Source organism: Aegilops tauschii, chromosome 2 (genome assembly GCF_002575655.3).
Source record: "Aegilops tauschii subsp. strangulata cultivar AL8/78 chromosome 2, Aet v6.0, whole genome shotgun sequence".
In the NCBI taxonomy this organism is placed as follows: domain Eukaryota; kingdom Viridiplantae; phylum Streptophyta; class Magnoliopsida; order Poales; family Poaceae; genus Aegilops; species Aegilops tauschii.
This window is the reverse complement of record NC_053036.3, coordinates 630,189,381-630,208,178: the sequence shown is the minus strand read 5'-3', so window position 1 is coordinate 630,208,178 and position 18,798 is coordinate 630,189,381. Positions and strand designations below refer to the sequence as shown.

Genomic DNA, 18,798 nt, shown 5'->3' with positions numbered 1-18,798 from the left:
CAACGCGAATAGGGGTTGTCAATCCCTTCACGGTCACTTACGAGAGTGAGATCTGATAGAGATAATAGATAATATATTTTTGGTATTTTTGGTATAAAGATGCAAAGTAAAATAAAAGGCAAAATAAAAAGCAAAGCAATAATAAAGCGTAGGAAGATTAATATGATGAAAATAGACCCGGGGGCCATAGGTTTCACTAGTGGCTTCTCTCAAGAGCATAAGTATTTTACGGTGGGTGAACGAATTACTATTGAGCAATTGACAGAATTGAGCATAGTTATGAGAATATCTAGGTATGATCATGTATATAGGCATCACGTCCGAGACAAGTAGACCGACTCCTGCCTGCATCTACTACTATTACTCCACTCATCGACCGCTATCCAGCATGCATCTAGAGTATTAAGTTAAAAACAGAGTAACGCCTTAAGCAAGATGACATGATGTAGAGGAATAAATTCATGCAATATGATAAATACCCCATCTTGTTATCCTCGATGGCAACAATACAATACGTGCCTTGCAACCCTTTCTGTCACTGGGTAAGGACACCGCAAGATTGAACCCAAAGCTAAACACTTCTCCCATTGCAAGAACTACCAATCTAGTTCGCCAAACAAAACTGATAATTCGAAGAAACTTGCAAAGATAACTCAATCATACATAAAAGAATTCAGAGAAGATTCAAATATTGTTCATAGATAAACTTGATCATAAACCCACAATTCATCGGTCTCAACAAACACACCACAAAAAGAAGATTACATCGAATAGATCTCCACGAGAGAGGGGGAGAACATTGTATTGAGATCCAAAAAGAGAGAAGAAGCCATCTAGCTACTAGCTATGGACCCAAAGGTCTGAAGTAAAATACTCACACTTCAACAGAGGGGCAATGGTGATGATGTAGAAGCCATCCGTGGTGGAATCCCCTTCCGGCGGAGCTCCGGAACAGGCCCCAAGATGGGATCTCGTGGATACAGAAAGTTGCGGCGGTGGAATTAAGTTTTTGGCTCCCTATCTAATCTGACGGAGGTACGTGGGTATATATAGGAGGAAGAAGTACGTCGTGGAGCAACAGGGGGCCCACGAGGCAAGGGGCGCGCCCTGGGGGGAGGGCGCGCCCCCCACCCTCGTGACCACCTCTTTTGTTCCTTGGACGAGGGTCCAAGTCTCCTGGATCACGTTCGGTGAGAAAATCACATTTCCGAAGGTTTTATTCCGTTTGGACTCCGTTTGATATTCCGTTTCTTCGAAACACTGAAATAGGCAAAAAACAACAATTCTGGGCTGGGCCTCCGGTTAATAGGTTAGTCCCAAAAATATTATAAAAGTGGAAAATAAAGCCCAATATAGTCCAAAACAGTAGATAATATAGCATGGAGCAATCAAAAATTATGGATACGTTGGAGACGTATCAGAAGTCCACTGGTCTCATAGTTCGATCTGTGTGTGAGAATGAGAAGCTTCTCAACGAGCTTGACCAGAAGGATCGGGAGGCCGCCCGCTTGAAGAATCTATATGAGGAGAGCCATGCGTTGGTGCAAAAGCAGTCGGGCGAAGTGGGGCAGCTTATGGATGAGAAGGCTGAGGTCCTCGTCAAGTACAAGAGCCTGGTGGAGGATTCCTTTGCTGCTGTGGAGGAAAGTCATGAGGCGACGAAGAAGAAGATTGAAGATGTGCTCGCCCACCAGTCGATCAAGAACGTTGCTGGAGTGTAGGCAGAGAGCTTGTAGCGTGTTTTTTCGTTGCGTTGGGGCATGTGGCCTTTTGTACTGCCATGAATCTATAAGGCATTTATGCGTTGCATTGTCGTCGTGTTGTTTCGTTTGTTGGTACATATAGATGAGTAGGCTAGGGTCATGGATGTCGCATGTTAGCAGTAGGAGCACGGTTGTGCTTCCACCAGAAGCACTTTGTTCGCCCACGGGGAGCACGTTTTTGCGAACCGTGCGTAGTTTTGGTTCAGTAGGGTCATGATTTGTACTCTTAAACTAGTGGACATTTGTGGCTCTCTGTGTTGCAATATTTCGGGTCAGAGGCATGGGCGTGAAGCCCACAAAGGCATGGTGTGGAATTACAGAGAATCACGGTTCTGTGTTAAGTGGCGCCATGACTTGCGTACTCATGACGGAGTGTACGTTTCGGGTGATAGGCACGGTTGTGAAACTCACAAAGGCATGGTCCGGGTTTTATATATAGTCACACTCCCCTGGTTTATGTTCTGAATGCTTCCGTCGACTCAAACAGAAGGAGAGGCACTGCCGGTGAGCCCGCAAAGGCATAGCTTTGCATTATGCACAGTTACGTTTGTTTTTTAATTGGGGTAACCCAGCGGAATGGGTTGAGATGCGAACACTCAATGTTGACTCTGTGACGCACCGAATGGCCTATGTGAGAAATGCTGTTTTTAAAAGGTTATTTCCTTGTTTTTAAAAGCACAGGCACGCTGCTTTCTTGTTGTTACGTATAAAGGCGTGGACTCGATCAGATGGAGAGGCTCGGGCATGGTGTGGTATTATATAGTGTCACGCTCGTCTGTGTTTGTGTTCCGAATAATTTTGTCGACTCGATCAGATGGAGAGGCACGGGCGTCAAACCCACAAAGGCAGAGTTTGGCATTACCCACAGTCACGTTCGTTTCTTTAATTGCGAAAACCCAGCGGAAAGGGGTCAGATATGAACACTCACTGTTTACTCGGTGAGGCACGGAATGGCTTGTTCGAGAGACGCTGCTGTGGTATAATCTTTGCAAGGTCGTCGGTTCCAGAAAGCCACGGCGTTGTATTGTGAAGAGTCACGTTATTATTTGCAAGGGCAGGCACAACCGTGCAGCCCAGAGAGCCATGGTGCAGAGTCTCATTCGTTCGTTTATTACGGAAACCCAACGGATCGACTGGCGTCTCCTCGTATTCGGGTGTGAACACCACGTGGCGCCGCTCCGGAAACCCAATGGTCCGACGGGCGTCTCCTCCAGTGGCACCGCTCTGGCTCGTCTTCCGAGGCCAAGCTCCGGCTTTTTAAGGCGGACGAACGGAGTCTCGAAACCCTAGCCACATCTTTCTGCTCCCTTTGTCCGCCGCCAGGTCTTCCATTTCTCTTGCTCCGGTCTATCCTACGACCATCTCCTCCATGGCTGGGCAGAAGAAGACTTCCCCGGACCGCCATGCCCTGTCACGGGAGGAGATCCCGGCCTGCGAGGGTTCCTCATCTGTAAGTTCACCCTGTTTCTGGTTTTCCTTCATTTGTTTTTTCTTTGTTTCTCCTACTTGATTTAGTTTGTGAAACATGAATCATTGTGGTTAGCTGATTCCTAATTTGATGCGGGTGTGTCTTGCTGATACTGATTTACGGTCAATAGGAGCTAGGGTTAGGCTGCGTCATGGTCTTCAATAGAAGTGCCCTACTGTAGAATTGGGGAGCAGTTGTGGCTCGAGAAAGAAGAATGGAATTGTGAGCGGGGCGGCGACGGCAAGTGCTAAGAGGTCCCCTAGCGATGGGGAGGCCTTGCGGGCTGGCTTCGCTTCAAGCCAGCTAACTCGTCTTGGAGGCAAACAAACTGTTAGCTCCCTGTTAACTACTCTTAATAACCTGCTCCATCAGATGAATGCCTTGGTTTCAATTCCAAAGGTTGAAAACACTTACGAGCAGCTGATGGAGATCAACTACGGGTGGCAGAAGCTCTTCGAGAAAACAAGATCAGATTTGGAGAAGGCGAACGCCACTATCGTAGAAATTATGGCTGAGAAGGAAAATCTCCTTAAGGAACACGTGCGGTTGTTGGAGGAATCGGTGGCAGCTGTTAAGCAACGTGGCGAGTCTTTGAAGGAGCTGATTGATGAACTGCGCGAGGAGTAAACCAGCAAGAAGTTCGGTGGTTAATAAGTATACAGCAGCGTGCCTGGCTGTTGTGTGCATCTGATGTTGTTAAGCAGTCGGCTGGAGTTTCTTATTTTGTCTTGTGAAATTTCGTTGTCAGTTACTTTGTTAAGAAGATATATTTTGGTTTCCAGTATCTTTGTTATTAGGCTTTGTTACTTATGTAGAACGGGACCTGAAGTCTCTGCACCCACGGTTCTGGACCAAGTATGACATGTACGTTCGTGGTTTTTCTGTGTTGCAGTGTTTCGGGTCACAGGCACGGGCTTGCAAAGTCATGGTGTGGTTTTATATAGAGTCACGTTCGCCTGTGTTTGTGTTCAAAATGATTGCGTTGACTCGTTCAAAAAAAGACGCGCGGATTCGAAATGATTGCATTGACTTGATCAGAAAAAGAGGCACGGTCGTGAATCCCATGGGCGCATGGTTTGGTCTTTCGTGGGGTTACGTTCGTACATTTATTATGGAAACAAAGGAGAATGGGCTTAGATGTTAACGCTAACTGTTTACTTTGTGAGGGATGGGATGGCGATTTGAGAGTCGCGTGTTTTTAAAAGCCACGGTTCTGTACTGAGTTGTGTCTCGCCTTATTTATTAGAGGCACAAGTGAATACTGCCACGGTTCTGTATGAGGTAGCAATGTGACTTGTGCACTGACGATGGCGTGGACGCCATGTTCATATTTACACCGACAAAGGCACCGTCAGGTTCGTTCTTTAACTGGGGAGACCCAGCGGAATTGGTTCAGATGTGAAGACAAACTGTTTACTCTGTGAGGCACTGAATGGCCTATTCGAGATCAAAATGATTCTGTTGACTCGCAGAGCACGGACCTGAATGCCGTGGGAGCATGGTTTGCAGAGTCACGTTCGTATGTTTATTGTGGAAACAAAGCATAATGGATTTAGATCTTAACGCTAACTGTTTACTTTGTGTGGGACGGGATGGCCGATTCGAGAGTCATGTTGTTTAAAAGCGTAAGTTCCTTGTTTTTAAAAGCCACAGTTCTATACTGAGTTACGTCGCGCTTCATTTATTAGAGGCACGGACGTCAAGTGACTACAGCCACGGTTCTGTACCAGGTAGCAATATGACTTGTGCACTGACGATGGCGTGGACGTTCATGGCGGTGCTAAGGGTCACAGGCACGGGCGTGAAGCGCTAAAAGGCATGGTTGCCGTATAATATAGAGTCACGCTCCCATGTGTTTGTGTTCCGAATGATTACGTCGACTCGATCAGACGGAGAGGCACGGGCGTTCAGCCCACAAAGGCACCGTCAGCTTCGTTCTTTGCTTGTTAGGCGCACAGACGCGTGGATGTAGAAGGCACGTTTTCAAGCAAAGAACGCACATCACGATGCCATGTTTTTCAAGCAAAACACGGACCTGAAGTCCGTATAGCCACGGTTCTTTACTAAGTAGCGTCATGACTTGTACTCATAAACACGTGGACTTTCATGCCTCTCGGCAATATTTCGGGTTACAGGCACTGGCGTGCGTCCCACAAAGGCATGGTGTTGTTTTATACAGAGTCAGACTCGCCTGTGTTTCTGTTTCGAATGCTTCTGTCGACTCGTTCAGACGGAGAGGCACGGCCGGTCAGCCCACAGAGGCATAGGGTTGCATTAGGCACAGCCAGAGTCTCATTACCATGGGTGTATGCTTTTGGTATTTCCAAATGATTGCACTCACTCATTCTCTTGGAGAGGAATGGATGTGAATCCGGCAGAGGCAAGTCTTCTTATTAGCCAGAGTCACGTTCGTTTCTTTAGTTGGGGTAAACCCAACGGAATGGGTTCAGATCCGAACACTCACTGTTGAAGCTGTTTTTAAAAGCTTCTTTCCTTGTTTTCAAAAGCACAGTCACGGTTCTTTGTTGTTGTTACGTGTAGTACTCGATAAAGGCATTGACTCGATCTGTTGGAGAGGCATAGGCATGGTGTGGTGTTATATAGAGTCACGCTTGTCTGTGATTGTGTTCAGAATAATTCCGTCAACTCGACCAGATGGAGAGGCACTGGCGTTATTTTGTTTGTTGGTACATGTAGATGAGTATTCAGTAGGAGCACGGTTGTGCTTCCACCAGAGGCACTTCGTTCGCCCACGGGGAGCACGTTTTTGCGAACCGTGCGTAGTTTTGGTTCAAATGATTCCGCTTACTCGTTCACTTGGATACGCACGGATGTCGAGTCTATTGAGGCACGTTAGGCATGCAGTCGCGTCGATGTAGAAGGCACGTTTTTGAAGCAAAGAACGCACGTCACGGTGCCAAAACATGAAGGTGAAAGCATGGCCGATTAGAGAGACAGGAATATGAAAAACACGGAACTGAAGTCCATGTAGTCTCGGTTCTGTAGTAAGTTGGGTCTTGATTTGTACTCTTAAACTCGTGGACTTTCGTGGCTCTCTGTGTTGCAATATTTCGGGTCAAAGGCACGGGCATGAAGCCCACAAAGGCATGGTGTGGAATTACAAAGAATCATGGTTCTGTGTTAAGTGGCGCCATGACTTGCGTACTCATGATGGAGTGTACGTTTCGGGCGATAGGCACGGTTGTGAAACTTACAAAGGCATGGTCCGGGTTTTATATAGAGTCACACTCGCCTGGTTTCTGTTCTGAATGCTTCCGTCGACTCAAACAGAAGGAGAGGCACTGCCGGTGAGCCCGCAAAGGCGTAGCTTTGCATTACGCACAGTTACGTTCGTTTCTTTAATTGGGGTAACCCAGCGCAATGGGTTGAGATGCGAACACTCAATGTTGACTCTGTGACGCATCGAATGGCCTAGTGAGAAACGCTTGTTTCTTGATGTTACGTATATTACTCGATAAAGGCATGGACTCGATCAGATGGAGAGGCACTGGCATGGTGTGGTATTATATAGAGTCACGCTCGTCTGTGTTTGTGTTCCGAATAATTCTGTCGACTCGATCAGATGGAGAGGCACGGCCGTCAATCCCACAATGGCACAGTTTGGCATTACCCACAGTCACGTTCGTTTCTTTAATTGCGAAAACCCAGCGGAAAGGGGTCGTATAATCTTTGCACGGTCGTCGGTTCCAGGAAGCCATGGCATTGTATTGTGAAGAGTCACGTTATTATTTGCAAGGGCAGGCACAATCGTGCATCCCAGAGAGCCATGGTGCAGAGTCACATTGGTTCATTTATTGCGGAAACCCAACGGATCGACTGGCGTCTCCTCATATTCTGGTGTGAACGCCACGTGGCGCCGCTCCGGAAACCCAATGGTCCAACGGGCGTCTCCTCCGGTGGCGCCACTCTGGCTCGTCGTCCGAGGCCAGGCTCCGGCTATTTAAGGTGGACGAACAGAGTCTCAAAACCCTAGCCACATCCTTCTCCTCCCTTTGTCCGCTGCCAGGTCTTCCATTTCTCTTGCTCCTCTCTATCCTTTGACCATCTCCGCCATGGCTGAGCAGAAGAAGACTTCTCCGGACCGCCATGCCCTGTCACGGGAGGAGATCCCGGCCGGCCAGGGTTCCTCGTCTGTAAGTTCACCCTGTTTCTGGTTTTCCTTCATTTGTTTTTTCTTTGTTTCTCCTCCTTGATTTAGTTTGTGAAACATGAATTATTGTGGTTAGCTGATTCCTAATTTGATGCGGGTGTGTCTTGCTGATACTGATTTACAGTCAGTTGGTGCTACTATCATTAACCTGGTCAATGGGATGAATGCCTTGGTTTCAATTGCAAAGGTTGACAGAACGTATAAGGAGTTGCTGGAGGTCACCTACGAATATAAGCAGTTCTACCAGGAAATAAGAGAAGATTTGGATAAGGCCAATGCCAGGATCGTAGAAATTACGGCTGTGAGGAGCAATCTCCTTGGAGAGCACACCCGGTCGTTGGAGGAATCGACGTCAGCTGTGAAGCGACTTGAAGAGGATATGAAGGCGCTGAAGGAGGAGATTGATGAACTGCACCGGGAGAAAACCAACAAGAAGGTCGGTGGGGACTAGATATACAGCAGCGTCCCTGGCTGTTGTGTGCGTCTGGTGTTGTTAAGCAGTGGAGTGGAGTTTCTTACCTTGTCTTGTGAAATTTCTGTGTCAGCTACATTGTTAACAAAATGTATTTTGGTTTCGAGTATCATTGTAATTAGGCGCCGTTCGTGAAGTCTCTGCAGCCACGGTTGTTAACCTAGTATTGTAATGACTTTCGTACTGATGTAGGCATGTACGTTCGTGGCTTTTGTGTGTTGCGGTGTTTCGGGTCACGGACACTGGCTTGCATCCAACAAATTCATGTTGTGGTTTTACATAGAGTCACGTTCGCCTCTACTTGTGTTCGAAATGATTCTGTTGACTCGTTCAGAAAAATAGGCACGCACGCAGGTGAATCCCATGGGGGCATGGTTTCGTGTTTCGCATAGTCACGTTCGTACGTTTATCATGGAAACAAAGCAGAATGGGTTTAGATGTTAACGCTAGCTGTTTACTTTGTGAGTGGCCGATTCGAGAGTCGAGTTGTTTAAAAGCGTAAGTTCCTTGTTTTTAAAAGCCACGGTTCTATACTGAGTTGCATCGTGCTTCTTTTATTAGAAGCACGGGGGTAAAGTGAATACAGCCACGGTTCTGTACCAGGCAGCGACATGAGTCACGCTCCCCTGTGTTTTTGTTTCGAGTGCTTCCGTCGACTCGATCAGAAGGAGAGGCACGGCCGGTGAGCCCACAAGGCATAGCATTGCATTACGCACAATCACGTTCGTTTTTTTAACCCAGCGGAATGGGTTGAGACGCCAACACTTACTGTTGAATCTATGAGGCATCGAATGGCCTATGTGAGAGACGCTATTTTTAAAAGCTTGTTTCCTTGTTTTCAAAAGCACAGTCACGCTCCTTTCTTTATGTTTCGTATATTACTCGATAGAGGCGTGGACTCGATTAGATGGGAGAGGCACGGGCATGGTGTGGTATTATATAGAGTCACACTCGTTTGTGTTTGTGTTCCGAATAATTCCGTTGACTCAATCGGATGGAAACCCAGCGGAAAGGCACCGTTTGGTCTTACCCACAGTCACATTCATTTCTTTAATTGCGGAAACCCAGCGGAAAGGGTTCAGATGTGAACACTCACTGTTTACTTGGTGAGGCACGGAATGGCTTGTTCGAGAGAAGCTGCTGTGGTGTATTCTTTGCACGGTTGTGGGTCCCAGGAAGTGACGGCGTGGTATTGTGAAGAGTCACGTTATGTTGTTTTCGTGTTCGAAATGATTCCGTTGAACCGTTCGCAACGGCAGGCACATCCGTGCAGCGCGGAGAGGCATGGTTATGCTTTACCAAGAGTCACATTCGTGTGTTTATGGCGGAAACCCAATGGTTCGACGGGCGTCTCTTCGTATTTGGGAGTGAACGCCACGTGGCGCCGCTCCAGAAACCTAATGGTCCGACGGGCGTTTCCTCCGGTGACGCTGCTCTGGCATGTCGCCCGAGGCCAGGCTCCGGCTATTTAAGGTGGACGGACGGAGTCTCGAAACCCTAGCCACATTCTTCTCCTCTCTTCGTCCGTCGCCAGGCCTTCCATTCCTCTTGCTCATCTCTATTCACTGACCATCTCCGCCATGGATGGGCAGAAGGAGACTATTCCGGACTGCCGTGCCCTGTCACCGGAGGAGATCTCGGCTCGCGAGGGTTCCTTGTCTGTAAGTTCACCCTGTTTCTGCTTCTCCTTCATTCGCTGCTTTCATTTAGTTTGTGAAACGTGATTTATTGTGGCCAGCTGACTCCTAATTTGATGCGGGTGTGTCTTGCTGATACTGATTTACAGTCAATTGGAGGTAGGGTTAGTCTGCGTCATGGTCTTGAACAGAAGTCCCCTGCTGTAGAATTGGGGAGCAGCTGTGGCTCGAGAGAGAAGGTAGTGGTGAGCGGGGCGGCGACGGCAAGTGCTGTGAGGTCCTTGTTAGTTATTCTCAATAACCTGGTTGATGAAATGAATGCTTTGGTTTCAATTCCAAAGGCTGACAAAACGTACGAGCAGCTGCTGGAGATCACCTACGTGTGGAGGAAGCTTTGCCTGGAAACAACGGAAGATTTGGAGAAGGCGAATGCCAGGATCGTAGAAATTACGGCTGAGACGAGAAATCTCCTTGAAGAGCACATCCGGTCATTGCAGGAATCGGCCGCAGCTGTGAAGCGACATGACGAGAATATGGATGCGCTGAAGAAGAGATTGATGAGCTACGCCGGGAGCAAACCAGCAACAAGGTCGGTGGCGACTAGGTATACAGCAGCGTCCCTGGCTGTTGTGTGCGTCTGGTGTTGTTAAGTAGTGGAGTGGAGTTTCTTACCTTGTCTTGTGAAATTTCGCTGTCAGCTACCTTGTTAAGAAAATGTATTTTGGTTTCGAGTATCATTGTAATTAGGCGCCATTACTTATGATGCACGGGACATGAAGTGTCTGCATCCACAGTTGTGAACCTAGTATTGTAATGACTTGTGTACTGATGAAGGCGTGTACGTTTGTGGCTTTTTTGTGTTGCAGTGTTTCGGGTCACAGACACTGGCTTGCATCCCACAGATTCATGGTGTGGTTTTATATAGAGTCACGTTCGCCTGTATTTGTGTTCGAAATGATTCCGTTGACTCGTTGAGAAAAATAGGCACACACGTGAATCGCATGGGGGCATGGTTTCGTCTTTCCCATAGTCACGTTCGTACGTTTATCATGGAAAGAAAGTAGAATAGGTTTAGATGTTAACGCTAGCTGTTTACTTTGTGAGTGGCCGATTCGAGAGTCGAGTTGTTTAAAAGCGTAAGTTCCTTGTTTTTTAAAAGCCACGGTTCTGTACTGAGTTACGTCACGCTTCTTTTATTAGAAGCACGGCCGTGAAGTGAATATAGCCACGGACGATGACTTGTGCACTGACGATGCCGTGGACGTTCGTGGCAGTGTTAAGGGTCACAGGCATGGGCGTGAAGCATTAAAAGGCATGCTCCCGCATAATATAGAGTCACATTCCCGTGTGTTTGAGTTCTGAATGATTTCGTCGACTCGATCAGATAGAGAGGCACGGGCGTTCAGCGCACAAAGGCACCGTCAGGTGCTTTCTTTAATTGGGGAGACCGAACGGAATTGGTTCAGATGTGAACACCCACTGTTTACTCTGTGAGGCACGGAATGTCCTATTCGAGAGACGCTGGTGTGGTATATTCTTCGCACGGTCCGGGGTCCCAGGAAGGCACGGCGTGGTATTGTGTAGAGTGATGTTAGTTTGTCTTGGTGTTCCAGATGGCCTGGTTTTATATAGAGTCACGTTCGCCTGTATTTGTGTTTGAAATGATTCCGTTGATTCGTTCAGAAGAAGAGGCACGGACATGAATGCCATGAGGGCATGGTTGGGTTTGTCGGAGAGTCACGTTTCGTGAGTTTATTGTTGGAACAAAGCGGAGTGGGTCCCAGGAAGGCACGGCGTGGCATTGTGTAGAATGACGCTAGTTTGTCTTGGTGTTCCAAATGATTCTGTTGAATCGTTCGCACTGAAAGGCACAACCATGAAGCCAGGATAGGCACGGTTATGTGTTACACAGTGTCACATTCGTGTGTTGATTGTAGAAACCCCACCGTTCGACGGGCGTCGTGTGAACGCCGGGTGGACGCCGCTCCGGAAACCCAAGGGTCCGACGGGCGTTTCCTCCGGTGACGCCACTCTGGAGGAGGTGGAGGTATTTAATAGAGTGAACGCCACATGTCGACATTGCGGAATCCGAAAGGATCGACGGCCGTCTCATCCGTCGGCGAAGTGAACGCTGCGTGTCACCGTTCCGGCTCCTCGCCCGAGGTCAAGGAGCAGTTATTTAAGCCGAGCGGCATCCGCCACCACTAGACATCATCCTGCTTGTCCCTCTTTCGCTGGCAATCCTAGGAAATCATCCATCTTCCTCTTTTCGTTTGTGACGTTCCCCGCATGGTTCGGCTCAAGATAACTACTTACGCGATGCTTACTCCCGAGCGCCGCTTTTAGTTGCAGGAGGACATCCGTTCGAGGCGCGCCGCTCGGGTCGCAGCGGGCATGTCTCCGGACTCGCCGGGGCCGGAGGAGAATGGGGAGGTGGAGGAAGTGGAGGGGGATGCGTCGGAGCTCATGCAGGGAGTTGATCCAGTGGGGGGAGATGTCATGGAGGAAGAGGAGGTGGGTGATCCAGTGGGGGGAGATGTGATGGAGGAAGAGGAGGGGGGTGTCGAGGATGACGACGACGACGAGGAAGGCATGGACAAGGACGACGAGGAAGGCATGGACGAGGATGACGAGGACGACGATGAGGGTTATGACGAGGATGACGAGGACGACGAGGAGGCTGGTGACGAGGAAGACGAGGACGACGAGGAGTGGGGTGACGAGGAAGACGAGGCGGAGTTCTATCTCGGTGAGTCGGCCTTGATGGCGGAGCAGACCGCTATCCTGGAGTCCATCCAAGATGAGGCGTATGTGGAGTCCAACCGGCGCTTCCTGCGGGAAGAACAGGCGAAGACCGATGTGCTTTTCGACGAGCTGGATGCAGAGCAGGAGGCGGAGGCCAACGACATCGATGTCGGAATGGAGATAGTGGACATCTCCGACGACGGGGAGTAGTGTAGTTTTGTTGGTAGATGTTTGCTTTTCCATGGTTTTTATGCTTTCCATATTTTGTATGCCTGTAAAGGCTGAACAATGTCAAGCAATCATCGATGTCAGAATGGAGATAGTTTGGTTTTGCATGTCAAGCAATCGTGTTTTGTTCTTAAGTAGTAGTACTACCCCGTCCCAAAATAAATGTGTCAACTTTTCCGTAACTTCATACCAGGCAGTACAATTCACATTGTACTGGTTAGTACAAGGTTGAGCCAATTAATTTGTGACGGAAGGTGTATGTTTTATTACAAATTGCAGTTTCCAGTACCATATTTGGGTCGAAAGGCGTATGTTCACACTGTATTGTTTTTAATAGATTGCAGTTTCAAGTACAAAATAAACGTCTCAACTGGGGCACATATTTGATTCTAGAGATTTCAGTGTGGTTAGATTTGAATATGGTTTCAACATGGTTAGATTCTAGAGAGGCATTCAACAACATGCGCAAAAAAGTCACAGATGTGCTTTTGAGAAGCACCGTCTTGCATGGTTTTGCCGCAAGATGGGATTCGACATTTATCCAGGACATTCCGGGTCTTATAAGTGTAGAAAGAATTGGTTTTCAGTTATATGTTGTGTGGCAGAGGCACGGTTATTACTTTTGTGAGAGGCATGAATGTGCCGACGGAACGGGCACGGTCACGTATGAAATAGGTGCAAGGTGGTCCCTAATGTCTCCTTAATGTATCATGTATACACTTGACTGTTACAAGCACGATCATCGTTCTTGTCGAGGCACGGAGGTGAAGGATGGAGCCTTTGCCTCTGTGATAGTCACGTCCCATATTCAGAACCGATACGTCGGAAGGTGACCTCTGCGTTTTCGATGACGTCACGTTTAGTGCCACTTGGGTGGATGTAATGCTCGGTTTGCTGATGTTTTTGTTGTTAGCAACTTTCTTAACATGTTACGCACGACAGAGGTACGGTTTTACCCGACGTAGAGGCACGCACGTAACGAACTGGAGGCATGGACGTGATTCTAAGGGAGGTACGGGCGCAAAAGGATCGTGATGCAAGGACGTGAAGGTGTGCCTCTACTTTAAAGAAGCTTTCACTCACACGTTTTCATTGCGGGGGGCATGGACAATGAGCCCCATGTGTTTTCGAAGGCATTAGGCCTCATTAATGAACTTATCAGATAGAAGGTGAATCTTTTGGTTGACGTCTAGAATGTTGCGTAAAACAACGTGAAGCCAAGTTACGCACGGTCCCCTTGGTATCAGAAGCACATAGGCACATAAGTGCCTATGTGGAGCACTGGAAATAAACTTGTGCAAAAGACATGTAAACTGCAAGCAATCTAAAAGGTCAACTGCGACACAAGCAAACCTAAATTTATAACAAGCAAACGACAGTCTTGACAGAAAGCAAATCTAATGAGAAATCGAGAATGGCGTGAGCAATGTTCTAGATACTTTTGTTGGCAGGGACCACCTGCTTCAGTAGTCGTAGTCGCCACAGGACCTAGCGCGCTTCCTGGTCTGCTCCTTGTCGAGTTTTGCCCGGCGAAGCCCTTCTTGGATGATGGTGAGGCGGCTCCATATCTCGTACGCAGCATAAGCGTCCTTTGCCGCGTACTCGATGTGCCTCATGGACAGGGGCATGCGCGCCCAGCGCTGGTGCTCTGCGTTGGTGAGCTCTACGTCGTGGACAAGGATGACTGAGCCGTCCCCAAGGGAGTCCAGAGGCTTGGTAGCTGTAGGCACCCTCCATTCTTTCTGGATGTCGACGAAGTGGGCGATCTGCAATCCGACGCGGCCGAGCATCTCTATGTCGCCGTCGATGGAGAAGCCAACAAACGTGTACCTAGGGTCGGCGAGGAAGTTGTCGAACTTGGTGCAGTTCTTGTCGGCCGCGCTCAGTTGGAAGAGTAGCACCGGATGATCTTTGCCGACGGAGAGCTGGACGAGGGCGGGTTTCTGATCTTCGCCATGGTCGTTGGTGTACTTCACATCAACTCCGACGATCTTGTGGTGCTCGAACTGGAGGTGTCGCTCGTACTGCTCAATGGTTGTCGCCGCCTTGTGCAAGTCGTTGGTGTGGATCACGTGCAACTTGGAGTTGCGGTGGACCTGCACCTCCTTGAATTCCCTGGTGAATCCCATGGCCTAGAGCAGTTGGTCCTCCTGCAACCTGGTATTTCGTGGGGAATGATGAGTCGGAGCGCAATGGCGATTTCTGTTGTTTGTGTGTGAGAAGGCCGCGGCGAAAGTCTAAATTTAAAGGCGAGGAAGCTGCAAAGGAGTGCACGATCTCACTGTCGATGCGGTTGTGCACATCATGGGTTTTTGATCGTGGTTTTTCTTTATAAAAAATAAAAATAAAATCAGCAGTTATGTTTTTAACAAGCGTTGTATCTCCAGCAAGTCGTGGAGATGATCGTTGTCTTGCGTAGTTTGCTGTCAAATGTTAAATTTTACAATTTATCTAGTGAGGCATGCAGGGGCAGTATGTAGAGGCACAAGTCTGTGACCAAGAGAAGCATGCTTGAAGTGGCTGGTTTAACTCTCAGACACACGGGCGTGGTACATTCACTGGGAGTGGCAATTGTTTTCTTGATACATTCGCTGGGAGGAGCAGTGCTGTGTTTCTTCAGAGGCACTGTTGTGTGTCCGTGTTGCAACTGACGCTACCAGATGGACAGAAAGAACGACAAGCAACGAGAGGCGTGGACATGCAGCTGCAAGAAGCACTCATACAATGAGAGGCGCAACAAGAGGCACAGATACAATGCTACGTGAGGCACGGTGATGAAGCTACGTGATTCCACGGACGTCAATTCGTGCTATGGTGCTACGTGAGGCACGGGCATGAACAAATAGCCGTGCACTCAACTACATGCGCAAAAAGCCACAGATGTGTTTCTGAGAAGCACCGGCCTCCGTGGTTTTACCGCAAGGTGGGATTCGACATTTATCCAGGGCATCCCGGGTTTTACAAGTGTAGGAAGAATCTTTTTCACTTATATGTTCTGTGGCAGAGGCACGGCTATTACTTGTGTGACGAAGGAATGTACGTCAAATGTACGTGACGTGAGGATTGACAACAGGCGTACGTTACTGTTTTTCCGGAATGTTTTTCAATTAAATGTGAGAGGCATGAATGTGTCGACGGAACAGGCACGGTCATGTCTGAAATAGTTGCAAGGTCGTCCCTAAGGTGTCCTATACGCTTCACAGTTACAAGCACGGTCGTCGTACTTGTCGAGGCACGGAGGTGTAGGATGGAGCCTATGCCTCTGCGGTAGTCACCTCCCATATTAAGAAGGAAGGAAATCTTCATAGGGCTGATACGTCGGAAGCTGGCCGTAAGGCACGGACGTGATTCTATGGGAGGTACGGACGCGAAGGATCGTGATGCTAGCACGTCACTACAAGGATTCTGGTCTATTGCAACAAAAATTATTACTACAACTATATTTTGTTGCAATAAAATGCTATATTACCACAAAATTCCAGTTCGTGGTAATAGGATCTACATATTGCCACAATTTCGTTTCATCGCGCTAAGTACTCGTTTTGTTGCAATAGAAGCCATGTATTGCCACAAGCTGCATCGTTGTTGTAATATGGTAGTGATATTGCGACAGTCCTGTCCCGTTGCGTGAATTGGTCATCTTGTTGCAATAACGGCTAGGTATTGCATCAAAGTACATAGATACTATTGCAACACCTCTGACATGTGGTGCTAGTCACAGATAATATTGCAACAAAGCATGTATTGGTTGTAATAGGGTGACTTTTTGCCTCACCTTCGTTGCGTTGCAATAACTATTACATATTGCGACAAATTGAGCATCCATGGTAATACGTACAGCATAATGCAACAATCCTCTAGTGTTGCCAAAAAGGAGCAGAATATTGCAACGATATTCTCTACCGTGCTCCCAATTTTTTCCTTTATTTATTATACTTTTTTGCAGGATCCGATTAAAGGGGCGTACTAGTTTACAGAGGTATTAACACATTAGGTACCACAACTTGCACCTAAGTTGCATTTTAGTCACATATCTTGCAAAGTGGACATCGGTGGTACCACAACTTGGAGGAATGCTCGCTTACGCGCGTGCAAAGCGTTGCACACTTGTGGACGCCCTTCACTTTAGGGTTTCTTGCACCGCCAGGGTCTCCTCCACTCACCCTACTGATCTCCTCTGGTAGCAAGGTCGTGCTCGGCACCCGAAAGACGGCAAGCTCAGTGCCCTTCTCACAAAGGTGAGTCGTGAGAACTGAGCACCACACATTCTCTTCCTAATTTTTCTGTATCTTGCTGGATGTGATGTATTTATGTGTGCTGTTACTAAAAAAGGAGATTCAATATAAAATTATGTGTTAAGTACAGAAATTGTGCAAGGCTGCATACTAGCTATTTTTAAACACTCCCAGGCTTCATTTGAACAGCTCTTCAGCCACCAATTGAGCAGCATAACAGCTGTATCCCAGACTAATTTTCAGCAAGAATTCATCACCAGATCAACAACACTACATCAAGATATATACAAGGACATATGACAGAAGATTTTAGTAGGATATAACAAACCATCTCAGCGAGATATATAACAAATGTTTCAAAATGGTAGCACATAAGTTTCAGCAGCTATACTTGTATAGATTGTTCACAGAAAAGACCATAAGTTCAAGGCAAAGTAGTGAAAATGGCAACAACACTAAAAGACCATAAGTTCATAGCAACAGTGTGTACATAGCATCACTGTCAAAAGGAAAATAGCAACAACACTAAAAGAACAACAACTACTCTTCTCTTCTCTTCATCACCAAATTGTTAGTGTTGGGCACTAGCTCTTGTTCCCATTTGCCACAACATATGACACTATGCAGGCATGCCTTGTTTCAACCTGTTTCATATCAGATTAAACTTTAGGAGAGATATTTCTCGCAGGTAACCATCATAACAGTTCAGGAACTTATACTCATGGCTTAAACATGTGAAAAGCACCTTACCAAGAGATTAAAAACTATACAAAGAACCCTTGGTCATCATCCAATTCTTCTTGTCCCAAAGGAGCAACATGGCCATCATTTACATAAGCCTCATCATCATCCGTATCATCATCAGATTCGAATTGGACATCTTCAAACTCAATAGGTTTTATATTTTCTATGACTGAAACATCAATGCTGGATCCTTCGTCATCATTCCTGCACCAACTAGTGATCTCTTCAGGTACTGTAATTTTTGGCACTATAATTTCTGCATCGACAACATCCAGTACATCTGCCTCACCACCTTCATCGGCTTCAACAGCTTCATCAAGGCCTACACTATTTAAAACAGAAGGAGCAAACAAATTGCGTGGATTCATTTTAATAACAGATGCCCAATCAGGGTTCTTCACATCTCTCACATAGAAAACCTGTTGAGCTTGGAGGCCTAGAATGTAAGGGTCTCCCTGGAATTGGTGTAGAGTAGTGTCAAGGTCAATAATTCCATATTTGTCCTTCTTATACCCCTTACTCTCAGTTCTGTTGGCAGGAGGCACATCAAACCAGTCACACTGGAATAGAACAACCTCCTTATCAGGAGGAAAGTCAAGAAATATGATTTTCTTGATCACCCCGTAATAATCAATATTGCCTGTGTTTGCATCGCCCTTGACTATGACGCCACTATTCTGGGTACTCAAGTCCTGCTCTATATAGGAATTCCGAAAGAAATATCCATTCAGAACTGTACGATTGTATACCCGAGCTAGGTGATCAGGTCCTTTAGCTAGTGCATAAATAAGATTGCTGACCTTCCCATCATTGTGGAGTTCTGTGACCTGTTTCATGGAACAGAATATGTGTGAGTGTATTGTACAACATTGGTACGTTATTACAAGGAACATTAGTGAAAATGCAAAAGAAAATTACCCGTCTCTCAAACCAACCAACAAACTCTTCCTTGTGCTGCTTTTTAGGATTAGGAGAATTGTTCCTTGTGAGCTCCTCAAGATGTTCACTTCAAAGAGAAATGATTGTTAGTTGAACAGTAAAGTATTAAAGCATATCATGATGTGAAATAAATACATAAGTATCCTAACTCAATCCATGGCGCGGTTTCCTCACAGTTTGTTATTATGAAATGCCTCATTTGATTAATCTCAGCCAAAGACAATGATTCACAAACAAAACCTTTCTTGGAGTAATCAACTGTACTCATTATGCTAATCCCTGTTGGTGGTTGATCTGTACCTCCGTCTTCATGACGTTCGGACTGACTTAGCTTGGTAGGCATTCCATCAACGAATCGACTACAAAAAGTCATGCACTCTTCAAGTATGTACCCCT

The 18,798-nt window shown here is 47.0% G+C and overlaps 1 protein-coding gene across 1 annotated transcript; it reads right to left on the bottom strand.

Moving 5' to 3' along the window:
- Positions 1–13,947: 13,947 nt before the first annotated feature.
- Positions 13,948–14,613, bottom strand: LOC141041379 (uncharacterized). Its single transcript, XM_073507529.1, has one exon. The coding sequence runs from the start codon at positions 14,611–14,613 to the stop codon at positions 13,948–13,950; it is 666 nt and encodes a 221-aa protein (XP_073363630.1).
- Between the last annotated feature and the right edge of the window lie 4,185 nt (positions 14,614–18,798).